General features: G+C 32.3%; 1 protein-coding gene across 4 annotated transcripts; it reads left to right on the plus strand.

Annotated features, from left to right (window-relative positions):
• Nucleotides 1-2,263: 2,263 nt before the first annotated feature.
• LOC116805422 lies at nt 2,264-9,779 on the plus strand. Of its 4 annotated transcripts, none has more exons than XM_032737228.1 (6): nt 2,264-2,376; nt 3,887-4,080; nt 8,381-8,558; nt 8,616-8,768; nt 9,246-9,397; nt 9,457-9,779. In XM_032737228.1, the coding sequence occupies exons 2-6, from the start codon at nt 3,980-3,982 to the stop codon at nt 9,692-9,694; spliced, it is 822 nt and encodes a 273-aa protein (XP_032593119.1). In that variant the 5' UTR covers nt 2,264-2,376; nt 3,887-3,979; the 3' UTR covers nt 9,695-9,779. The 4 variants fall into 4 exon arrangements, with proteins under 4 accessions (XP_032593119.1, XP_032593120.1, XP_032593121.1 ...); XM_032737229.1 differs by having other exon boundaries at nt 2,264-2,342; XM_032737227.2 differs by having other exon boundaries at nt 2,348-2,366.
• Nucleotides 9,780-13,306: the final 3,527 nt, after the last annotated feature.

Below are 13,306 nucleotides of genomic sequence, written 5' to 3' on the forward strand. Positions count from 1 at the left end.
TAACAGGCTCAACCGAGGAAGACAGTACAGGGTCTTTGACGTTGGAGACAAAGTTTTCCTAAAGTCCAACAGGAGAGAAAGAGTCGAAGCTGATTTGGGGACAACGGTGCTCATTAAAGGTGGTCCACAAGGATAATCTCCGATAAAAGTGCTATGAAATTGACAAATATATATCCCAAACGCATATGCGGAAACTTTTGGTAATAGACACCGGACACATACCAGACCTTTTATTCGCTATTAACGTACACCATAGAATGCAAGAAGAATTGACTTCTTGTGCACGGTCTTCAAGGTAGTTGCCGGCACCCCAGATGCAAATGACCTTTCAAATATAAATGCAGATAGTTATACACACGAAAACCCAGACACAAATAAATCAACTGACTAATACAGTAAACCGTCTATTAAAAGCTACAAAAATGAATCTTATCGACACGGCTCACCTATATGAAACCTCGTTGGTAAGAAGCCAAATACTAATAACACAGATCAACAATATCTTACTTACGATCACACTCTCAAAAATAAAAATTGTAAACCCCAGTATCCTTGAACATTCTGATCTAGAATCCATCTTCGCTAATCACGGATATTACTGTCACTAGCATTCTAGGGATAACTAATATTAAAATTGCAATCGATAAATATAATTCATTTCATTATTGAGTATACTAGCGTTAAGAATTTATGTAAGAAAGCCACTATATTCCCGGTGGCACACAACGGCTCTACGCTGCGTCTATGTTAAAGTTGTTGTTGTCAAGTGCAACAACCCAGCGATCAGCGATACTTTATTCCATAATATTCGTTTTGTAATTTGAGCACCCGCCTGAAGTACTTTTGCTGCATAGAGCGGTTCCCCTTTGTTACGAGATTCTTAATACTCATTTTTGTAAATCAGTTCTAATCATACCAACGAAGAGGCGAGATGCACTTCTTGTAATAGAGCGTTTGTAACTCGTTTTGAGTTCTGTTCATTGAAGTAATCTTAAGCAAGTAAAGTTATAATCAAGCTGAACATAGCAAGGCATTAACTCATGTGCGATGCATTCGAAGCAATCCTAAATAAATAAAATTATAATAAAGCAAATCTCAACTAAGCTCATCACTGTATATAAGATAACCGCGGGTTTTTAAGTCGCTTAAAAAGTCGGAATTTTTTAATCGGTAGTCTCAAAATATTTAATATTATGAAAATTGTAATTTTTGACATAGTTACAAACTACTTATTTGAAACGATATAACAAAATTGAGTTATATAACACCTCTTTTTCTAAAAAAAACACTACGCTTCCACTTTAAAAATAACACACAAATAAAGTTTAGAAGAAATAATTAACACACAACAATTAGGACACACCAAATCTACTCAGTAACATTGCCTCAAACCGTTTAAAACATTATCCAGACCTAATTCAGTCAAGCACAAAAGCTTAGAAACTATTGTAACATCATTCTTAAATATATTCACAAGCAAAAATCATTTTAAAACAGAAATACAACAACCGAATTTACTAAATTTGCAAAAGACAAAATTTGTAAAATAATCAAATTTGTAAAGAATTCAAATTAACTACAAAAAAGATAATCTTAAATCTATAAATATCCAACTTATCATAAATAAATTTGATCACCTATTTTCATTACCTATACCTATAAATGCGCATATAAGAATTAGATGTCAAATTTACCACCAGCATAATTTACTGTAGTAATGAAATATATATATTTTGTAATTTAAAAGATATAACAGACAGACAAGACATCCATTGAAACATTCTAATATTTCTCTTACCAAGTACAGAGTATTTAACAAAACAGAAACCGAACTTACTAGACTCGCGAAAGACAACATTTGTAAAATAATTACATATTTAAGAGAAATAAGTAAATCATAAATAATATAATCTAAAATTGAGAAGTTTTAACTTATTACGGATTACTTTCATTACCCATTTTCATTACAGTTAAGGTGCGCATATACGAAACAAAATGACAATTATACCCCACAATAATTTACTTTATTAAATAAATAAATATATATATATTGTAGTTTTTAAGATGTAATACTAAAATTTTCTCATTCCACTTACAGGGTATTAACACATCATTGCATTAGCTAGTTCTGTCTGAAAATTAATAGACAAGCTTTACTTTAAATCACACCCCCCGCTCAAAAGCTCAACAAGATCAAGGCTGTAGTGCTTAAATATTTGACGAGGCTCAATCTCAGTTTCAGACTCAGTTTCTGTTTCAGTCTCAGTCTCAGCCGCGATTCGCTCACGTTGCGACGCTCAGCAGTAGTTTGATTCCAGCCGCTCCCACGAGTGCGTCAACGGGTGGGCATTCGATCTCTGATCTCTGTAAAAGCTTGTTAGTAATAACTAAATAGGAAGGAAGTAATTACTTTGATCAGGCTAGGGCCAATGAATGTACGCGGTGTGCATAAAATAGTGAAACGAAATGTGGAAAATGCTGAATTTTGTGCTAAATGTTGAGCATTGTACTGAAATGAACTGTTATGAAATAGTTGTGAATGTACATATCATAATAATGATTATTCCGCATATGAATACGGATTTACTTAGTGTTGTATATATATACACATGTAATTACATACATACATATATGCATGTTGTGTACATATAAAATAGGTCTTGTACATAAGAAATTTGTGCATATGCATACATAATCATGTCCATGCACACAAATTTAATTGAATACATACTTATGTATATATATACCCATAAATACACTCCGCGAAATTCAATTAAAGGCACCTGCTCTCTGCTAATAAAATTTAAAACGCAATTTTTAAAAATGCTGCTTGTATCATAAAGTGCCCTGACATTCACCGCTCTAAAATTCTGAAGAAAATATATGGCAAAAACTTTCTCATCAGGATTACGCTGGTGGCAGACGTATCCGACACTTCTAGGAGCTGTTGTAGTGAGAGATTGGTCTCATATTCCATCTTATGGGAATTTCTTCAATTTGTGTAATTGTTTTAATCGAAATGAGTCATTTTTGTTTTTCTAAAAATGTGAATCTTTTTGTATTCAACGCGTATTTAATATACAAAACTAATGTGAAACAAGAAACATAAACAATTAATTGTCAAGCATAAGATCATGTGCCGTTAATTGAATTTCGCGGAGTGTAGCCATTTCATTTATGACTACGATTAATTCGTGTCTAGAATGCAAATAAAATCAATAAAGTGTTAATCTATGCATTTATGAATACTAACCCTCGTATAGACATACATTATACAAAGTGTATTAACAACAATATAAATTGACAAAAACAAATTAAATTTGTTTTCAATGTTACTCAATACAAATACATAATAATACTTTCACTGATTCATTTTTTTTTAATTTTTATACACTGTTGTGATGACTGTATAGTTCTAAGTAATCTAGGCATTTAGAAAAGTTATTATACCCATTACTTCGAAAAAATGGGTATAATAAATATGCGAAATTCCATATATTTTCGATCTGCACTATGTGGAAAGTCGATCTAAATGAATATTTGATATTATGTATTCCTATTGCTTAAATAGATCGATCAATTTTTGTATATTTACACATTTAAATACTAATAGTACTCTTAGTTAGTTTCTAGCTTTATTTTTTTTTAATTATTCATCAACATAAGACCAAAGTTGTTTGCTTATAAAACATATAATATATAGGAAATTAAAATAATCACTATAAATTATTTGATCGAATTCTTTAATAAACGTAGAAGCTAAGCAAAGTTTATAAATGTACAAAGAGTATATTTAAATCAAATACAAAAAAAAAAAAACAATATTTTAAATTGTATTATTAATTTAATTTAAACCGGTATTTCCCAAAAACACCAAAATTCGAAGCGAACCCGACATATCAAATTACACATAAAAATAACTTGAAAAACTATAAAGACATTAGTAACAAGTAATCCACGTACACACACATGTCAATAAATGATTTTGTATGTGACTAGAGGTACAATGAGTTATTACTTAATTGCAATACTGTTCGTCGTATTGCCTGCAAACGGCGAGCTTCAAGTGGAATCAATCAGGTATTTATTTATTTAATTCATTTATATAAATTATGACTTATGATTAAATATGATTATATATACATCCATACCATAGAGTAAAACTTGAATCCAAAATGTAATCAGCCTGACAAGTATCAAATCAAAATCAAAATAAAAAAAGTTAATCAGATCGAACATATTTTCGAAAATTCCAAATGACGGGTTCGTGCATCAAACAAAGCTGCAAATTAACGATGACGCACATTCGTGTTTACTCTTTTGACGATTACTGCACTAAAGTAAAGTACAGGGCAATTTAATAGAACAAGTGCGAACGTTGTAGTAGAGCATAACCGACTACACAATACTCTGATACTCAAGGGTGACAAACCAAACACAACCTTCGGTATCAGAGCTTAAGAAGTAAAGTTAATAAAAATATAAAGCAAAAAAAAGGAAAAAGTCGAAGAAGATTTTTAAATATTATTAAATTGTTTTCTTGCAAATACGTACGTCTGCTTATACACTTCTTGCCTTTAAATCTGATTTCTGTCGTCTACTGTTCTCAACTAAAGAGAGAGAGAGAGATAGTTAATTTTTGTTTAAGTTAAAATATATGTAACTGTCTAATTTTGATCGGCTTGCACATTTAATGGATGGCTTTTACAAAACCCGGTTTCCTTCATATTTCGCTCCTAGGTTAAAGCTTTTCCTCGACCCATAAGTTATATTTTTTAAATACTTTTGAAAATAAAAGAAGAACGATCATATGACCGAATAAAATGTTTCTACGTGCCGCAGATAACGATGAAACTAAACTTAGAAAATCAATCGCCCTCATTTTTAGTAAATCGGTCCAAAATGAAAATTGCTCTGGAAGCTAGAAAATTTTAATTGTTTTTAGAAATAATCTTAGAAATATGAGAAAGTCATCTGCTAAATTAACAATCGCAATATGTTTACAAAATTTTTTTTTTGTTTTAATATTTTCTCTTATTAAGAAATGCTGTTCCGAAAAGTAAAAACAATCATTTCTAAAATTCAGAAACTAGTAATGAAATTTATTGGCTCGGCTGTTGTCTGTCTAAGAGATCCGCCGTAAAATCGTTAATTTTTTTAAAATTACATTTAATGAACTTATGAACTATTTATAATGTTTGTTTATCTTAACTTGTAAATCTTAAAATACTAATGTGTATTAAAACTACAATTTTCTACATTTTACCCTGAAATTAAGAAAAGAAAATTCCTAATTTTTAGAAATATTCTTTCTGGCGAATTTTTGAAGAGAGTGTGATTCTTTCTGTGTGTAAATGCATGCTCCGTTCAAGTGGTGAAGAAATTTGGTCACAATATCAAGGAACTCGAACATTATGAGTAAATAAACATATAACAGTAATTTTCTAGAACTAGTAATTTTTCGCAGGGAAAATCGAAGTGGTGCAAAAAAAGTGAAGAAATTTGGTTAGTTTTATCATGCTGAAATACGAGTTATGAGCAATTATAAAGACTGTGTAAAAGGTGTCCCATTCAAGTGGCGAGGAGTGTATACATAAGTGTGTGTATTTTTGCCAAAAGTAAATATCATTTTTGATAAGTTTTTATCAATAAAAATGTCGGCTGCAATTGCATTTGTAAATAGCCTTCATATTTGAGATCGTGTTTAAATGCATAAGAATATAATTTTGCTTTTAATTCATTTACAGTATATGTATAAATATTTTAGACAGATGTCGACGTCAGGAACTACAGACCCAATGAATTTACAATGTGCTTGCCTTTTACAATTTAAATAATACATAATTGAATTAATATACCTAAATAAAATTTATAAGTAAAACAAAAATTTGATGACATTTTTGAGTAAAAATGAATAGAAAAGTAGAAATGATTTTCAAATAGTTACTAAAATGTAATAAAAATGAATCTCAAGAATGATTCACATGGACGAACACTTGAAAATATCATTGAAAATAATGGGTGGTTCATTTAATATCAATTAATATTATCATTATTAGTTTTTAAAAAGCTAATATAAGAGTTATGTAAAAGTACCAAGTTTTTAACATTTTTCAAAAATGTACTCTGCAATTAAGAAAATAGAAAAAAGTCACAACATTCTGTTTTGAGAAATATACGTTTTGAATAGTAAAGTAAGTTATCCTTCTCGAAAAAGTTTGCGAATTTTCTAAAATTCAGCATGATTTTTTTCTGAGTGTAGTCATGATCGGTGTGCATCTGGTCACATATAAATTTCTCTATTATCATCTAGAAAGTGATGCTACGGAGGATGTCAAGGATGCGGATCATAAGTAAAAACAATTTGCCCGAAATCGAGAAGTCGTTCAGTCAGGGAGAAGATTCAAGATTCCAATTTGTTGGCTGACGAGTTCTCAACGGGGGCTGGTCCCGCTTTCAGTCTCCCAACGACTTAAAGCTTAGCTTGAAAAGAGTAAATGTGCGGGACGATAAGTTGTATAATTCGGGACGATAAGTTGTATAATTCAAAAGCTAGTGAAGACTGCAGGATTTGGTTTGCATGTCTTACCCGTTAGTATATCATATTTGGCGTATTTAAATTGGTTTTGCTGTGTTAATTACTGTGCTCATTAGTTGAATTATATTTTACAAGAATATTCAAAGATGTAACAAAGTGTCCTCCGGTCTGTAAAGTATGTGATTTTGGCGATCCTCAGACAGCTTTACTGTCAGGTTTATTGGTCATTGGAACTCACAAATCTATTGTAATACATTTTTTTTTGCTGTTTTTCAAATACAATTCACAGCTGTAAAAGAGTTTATCTGTTGGGTATGTGAATCGCGTTCCACATCGCTCTATGTGTGAGCAGCGAATTAACACTTTGTCTGACGCATACTTGAAAAATACATACAAAGTATGTATTCATTTGTACATATGTATCCAACTTCAACTGCGTCGAAAAAGGTTGACTTTATAGGCGCGGATAGCCAAAAAGACTTTGCGGAGAACCAATAAACTCGTCTACATTTGGAATCAAAATATATATTAATCAAAATTCTTTGAACCAAAAATATGCCGGTACAATGTATCAAGTCTTATTCGTTGTCATAGCTACCAAGACCATTGATCGCCTTGGGGGGTGGGAGTTTCGTATATATTCTCTTGTGTACATAAATAAATTGAGAGAGCCAAATGGTTTTACGGCCAAACTCATCTTAATTACTTCCATTATTTAAAAATTATTGCAAGCATATTTTATTACTATGCATTTCTATTTTACAAACATTTGTATTAGACTTTCATTTTTGCTCCATATGAGATAGCTCATAATGCACAGATGCATTCTTCAATCTATATGAAAAATATGTTCTTACAGAAAGTAGAAAGAAAGAAAGAAAGCGATTTTTTTTTTTTGTAGCAGTATGTATGCCTTCTGTCAGTTTTAACTATTTGGAAGCGTTTACGGTTAAAGATTCGAAACATGGATTATGTGTTTGTTCATGCCTGCGTCAGATTAAATGTTAAAACACCAATTTATTTCCTAAAATTTGAGGGCTGAACTCAACAAATTTGGAAGGAAGACTAAACTCCTTCAAAAATTGGCCTAAAAAAATTTTACATCTTCCACAACTTAATTTCAAACTTGGAAGGTAGATTTCTGAGAACCGCCTCTTAAGATTGTTAAGAACTTCTTGTCATCGTCTAATCCAGCCCCCAAAAAGCGCTAAATCTTTTCCTCGGATTAAACTGGTATCACAGTACTTCGAAGTTGGTTAGGCGTTTCAAAAACGTTCTCACATTTTCAACTGATTTGTTCAGAATTTCCCATTAGATTTGATATATATAGTGAGAACATTAGGGGTTTGTAGGTGCAACGTTGCTATTTTTCCAGTCAAATAATGTGTCCAGTTAAATAATGTGAGAACATTTTGAACATTTTATCTGAGTTTGTCAATCGCATTTGAAAATAAATTATATTTTATTAGTTTTCAACTCGCACTCGTTAATGTCACAAGCAGAATTGTCTCGGCTGATTAAATCATGTAAATAAATATATTAATATTTTCTCCTTATATTTTTATTATATTATTATTATTATTGTGACACATTTTTAATTAACAAGTTCGAATTATCTGTCCGTCTGTATGAACGCAGATCAAGACTGATTAATTTTATTGATAACTCTTCCCGATTTCACAATTTTAAAGATGTAATCTTCATTCAAATTCAGTTGCCCAATTCATTATCATTATATATATTTTGGTCAACTGTTGAAATAACGTTAAGAAATCGTATTTTGGGGATTGATAATTTATGACGAGTACGATTAATTTTGAGATTTTCCATCTTTATTATTAGATATCGCCGAGATGCGCAAAACGACACCAAACCCGAGAGCAGTTTTGAAAAAGAAGATGTCGGCTGGTCTAATATCAATGCCGAAGTTGATGTGGTGACGCCTATGGTAATTGCACATCTTCAAAAGCTGGGAATAGAGCATTTAGACCTTCCGGATATTAAAGAAAGTTTATCTATTGTAAGTTTTTCTTTCAATCAGATAATGTCCAAATTATACAAATCTTAAATTCATTAGAAACCTTTCTTCATCACCTATGAGGCTGGCCTGCACCTAAGTAATGGAATTGTCTACAATCTTGCAGGCATACACAGACACAACAATGCATTCATGACATATGAAGGCAAATCGTTCTTAAGTAAATTTTATTTAAAAATTAATAAGCTTCAGGTAAGTGAGGTTCTCAGTGAGCAAATATGATATGTATTCACAACAGACAGACATACGAATTTGACTGTTGGTCCTGGCCCAAAAAATAACACATATTTAATGGAATCGGGAATGGATTTTTCTGCGAATGTATTTTATACTGAATATATATATATATACATATATATATATATTTATATATGCAAAGCACTGTTCTGTCAATTTCACTAATATTAAAAAATGATAAGCAAAAATTTAACGCAAGCAGGAACTAAAAAATGTATCAACATTTTTTGAGCCAATTTTACGCGTTACAGGATAGTTTGCTTGTCAAGTCTTGCTAATTAAGAAGATACAAACATAAAGGAATAACCTTTGTTTCCTGTCTAGAATCAAGTTTGGGATAAAGGAATATATGCATACACCCATACTTAAATTAAAATTTAGATATTATAGTATATACATATTTTCATTACATGGTAGTGGTTTCTTTTATAGTTTGAATATAACTTTTTGCTCAAGTTAATGGCCATCGAGGGTTATGGAAAAGTGCTTGGCACATTAGATGACACGATTGTTTACGCTGAGCTCGCTGTGAATGTAATAAATTCAAAACTTCATCTTCACGACTTTCGTATAATTGAATTCAGGTACTGCGGTATCACATTTATTTATAAACTTATAATAATGAGTGTATTTTACATGACAGCAATATTCAAGTACAATTGGATCAAGCCCGTTTAATTCGCGAGTTTACAGGACTTATTTTAAGTCCTATTACAAACCTGTTCAAGGATCTAATCACAACATCAATAGCCGATGGACTTAAGGAACAAATGCAGTCGGTTATGGATGATTTTAACAACGAGGATCCTTTGGAACTACGTAAATTTACAAAGCAACTAATATCTGGAATAACCGGCTCCTCGACCGAATCTAAGGAATGAAAATAGTAGTATTAAAAGTTATAGAAAAACTGGGATCTAATTATTTTTCCAATTGATTAAAATCTAAAATGTTTAAAATCACAAATTTATTTTATTCAAAAACTTGATTTTCGACCGATTAATTAAATTCCGTTTGTTATATATGATAAATGAGTCGATTACTGATCCTTATACTGATAAAGTTTTGTTCGAGGCTGAAAACACCCAGTTCGCATTGGCTTGGCTAAAACTCAAATTTATTTATTTTAGAATTCTTAATTATATGTTGCCAACATTATTTTAATTATTCTGCTACTGGGTCAACTTCAAATATTTCAATCGCTTATGAAGAAATGAAGAGAAATCAGAGCATTTTAAAAATAGTCCTGTATCGTCGAATTGTATTACTTCCTCAATATTTATGAAATATTTGAAACTTGAACAGTGTATGAAAAGAAATGTGCACTGAACGAAAATACAAGTAGAAAGAAATAAGCTTTGCCTCTTCTCAGAAGTACTAAATAACAAGATGAGATAACTGCAAGTGGCTAGATTAACTCATCCGTTGATGTTAAATTTGTTTTTACTTTTTTCAAGCTCATATTTGCAAGCTTTATTAAATATATATTTATTGGAACAGATTATACAACATTTTCATAATATTTTACAACTGGAATTATCAAGTGATAGAACTTTGTGGGCAAACGAAACAATGGCGGATGCAGGTTGCGCAGAAGACAGATCACAAAAGATATGGCATTGGTTATCTTTCGATCCGGTCAGTGGACGCGCAATAAACGCAAATATTGACTTTTTGACTGAGCGATGCAATCCTTCGTCAGATGCGGGAACACTCCAGAAGTGATTGTTTGGATCCATACAAAAATGTGAAATATTCTTTGTTGGATAGTGTCGTCTGAAGAACTTTGTGCGGGTATTATCGGTTAAGGTAATGCCCTGATTAGATACCTTAAAGTGGACCTCCAACGGAACTGGACGCTTATGCTCGGTGAGCATTTCGAAAACCGCCTTCCGAACCGCATCGTCACCGGTAAGGGACTCCATATCACCTTGAAACAAGTAAAGTACATTGCAGGCCGCACCCTGTGCAAGCATCTGTTTTTGGTTGTTAATCAACTCTTCGTTATTGGAGACATACAAATGATCGCGATCTGGTAATATAAGGGTGCACGGTAGTGACATTTGATTAATTGAATGCTCAAAGACAAATGCGGATAAGGATGTAAATATTGGTTCATTGACGCATCCCATAAGACAAACACCACGCGTTGTCGGCTCCAATAGAAAATGTCGGACCAGCTGGTTTCCATATCCCGGTCCTGTGACTACGCCGGGAGGAGGCTTAGCGACACGCAGCACCAAACCAAATGCATTTTGATAGGTTGTCGAGTTACGAATAATAAATGTTCCGGGCACCGCATCACGCAATAAATCGACGGCTTCTTCGCGAGACATGTTGGGCTTATACCAGAACTCTGACAAATCCTTTGCAAATTTGACTAAATGCGGATCAACTTCTTTAGTGTTGCTGATGTTATCAAAATGTTGGATATTCTGTTTAGTTTGCTGTGTTGTTGCACCATTCTCGTCGATCATCAGATTATTGAATGGTTTTGCAACTGGATAAGGACTGACACAGCGATCAGTGTTCCCGATGTTTTGAACATATGGAAAGGTCGGCGTTTTTGATCGACTCTTTTCCTCCAACGCTAAGTCCGGTTTTTTGTATTTAGTTAAAGAACGTGTTTCGACATCAGGCAGGTCTATGGACTCAATCTGTCTGTCCTTAACTTCTTTGGCGGCAAGTAACGGTCTGTTTAACTTCCTATGCAGCTCATCCAAATCCCTCTGAATTGTTTCATCCTGTAATAGCTCTCTGGCAGAGTCTTTGTTTGCTTCAATGGCTTGCACCTTTCGTTCCATTAGCATATCTTCGAACTCCTTCCGTGAAGGTGTCTTCCGCACCAATGGACATGAAGCAGATATACTCGGTCTAGCAGTTTTGCGTACTATGTTATTGCTCTGGGATCCCGAGGAAATGTTATGCCCAAGTTTAGTATCCAATATCTCCAAATGATTGCTGGTGTCACCGACATGATTCAATTCGCTGGTATTAAAGCCCACGGGAATATTGCCGTAAGTAAACGGAAGTGCATTCTCCCGAGCATGGTATGGAATATTTTCTGAATCGGTGTCCGAATTTCCATTGTGCTCAGCATTTTGCACAACAGATGGTATCTCATGCTCCGAGGCCATTGAAAAATTCGTTTCAAAATATACGTGTATATTTTTACAATCCGTAATGTATAAATAGTTCCTCTATATATATATGCATATGTATAACGTTGAGTCACACAGCACACACGTCTGCTAGGAACCAATACTGACAGTTGACTAACGAAAGAGACTATTCACTAGTCGGTTGGCATACTATACCCTCACATCTGGTATTATTGTTATGTCACGAATTGTGTAATGAGTTGATAGAACCATTTCCAATTTTAATCGAGCATATACGTCATTATAGTTTTAAAAATTTCTTGTTTTTTACAGATATATTTATAAAACTATAAAATTTTTTTATTATTTTTTTTCCACCAATTTTATATTTCATCGTTAAAAATGAGAACTTCAAAATAAGGAAAAATTATTACTTTTCTGCCTATGCTGAGGCAGAGAACCAAAATCACTATTCGCAATAGACTCCAATGATCGCAATAAAAAAATTTACTTGCTCAGCGAAAAAAATATCATTGAAATTATTAGAGATAGTGTAGTTTTTTCTCTCCATTGCAAATTAACGAAAAATTTTATGAAAATTTTTTAAATGCACACGGAATGATTTTATTTAATGATTCTGCAAGGGAATTTAGCTTTTTTAATACGATATATTATTTGTATCTGTATATTTACGTGCGCCGACATATGCATATTTACATATATACATAGAAAAGTGTTTGTAAATATGTACTTTTACATATATATAGAAAAGTGTTTGTAAATATACACACATTATATCACACACATATATATACATATATCATATAGAACTCATTGTTCATAAATTAACTCTAAAATAACATGTGGGAAAATTTTGTAGAGGCGCAAGTCTGCATTTATGAGAAATTTGACACACAATCTCCACCAAGAAAAGTCAATTTTGGACAGCTCCATCATTTCGAAATATTGTTCATAAAAATATTTATTTAACGCAAATGCTTCGCACACAAAAATGCGGATGCAGCCAAAATATAAACACACAAAAATACTAAAACACTAGTTGAATGTAGTTGTATCGACTTTTTTGTCTCTGTGATCAAAACTGTTTGTATACATGCATATTATGAGGTCGGAGACGGCTACTCCAATTCATTACACATTTCCTAGCAATTGTTATTTTTCTCTGATATTTTTTATCAAAAGGAAATTAAAATATATCAATTTTGTGTACAGTGCAAATAAGATCAGCCCCAATTAATTATAATTGTACAAAAACAAATAATTAGTGAAAAAGTTGCAGTTGGACAAACTGACTGCGTAATACTCTGATAAAGGCGTATATCCAGCTGAAAGCATGTGAAAAAATAATCTTTTTAAAGGGTTGGAGAGTTT

Source organism: Drosophila grimshawi, unplaced genomic scaffold (genome assembly GCF_018153295.1).
Source record: "Drosophila grimshawi isolate 15287-2541.00 unplaced genomic scaffold, ASM1815329v1 contig_59, whole genome shotgun sequence".
Lineage (NCBI taxonomy): Eukaryota > Metazoa > Arthropoda > Insecta > Diptera > Drosophilidae > Drosophila > Drosophila grimshawi.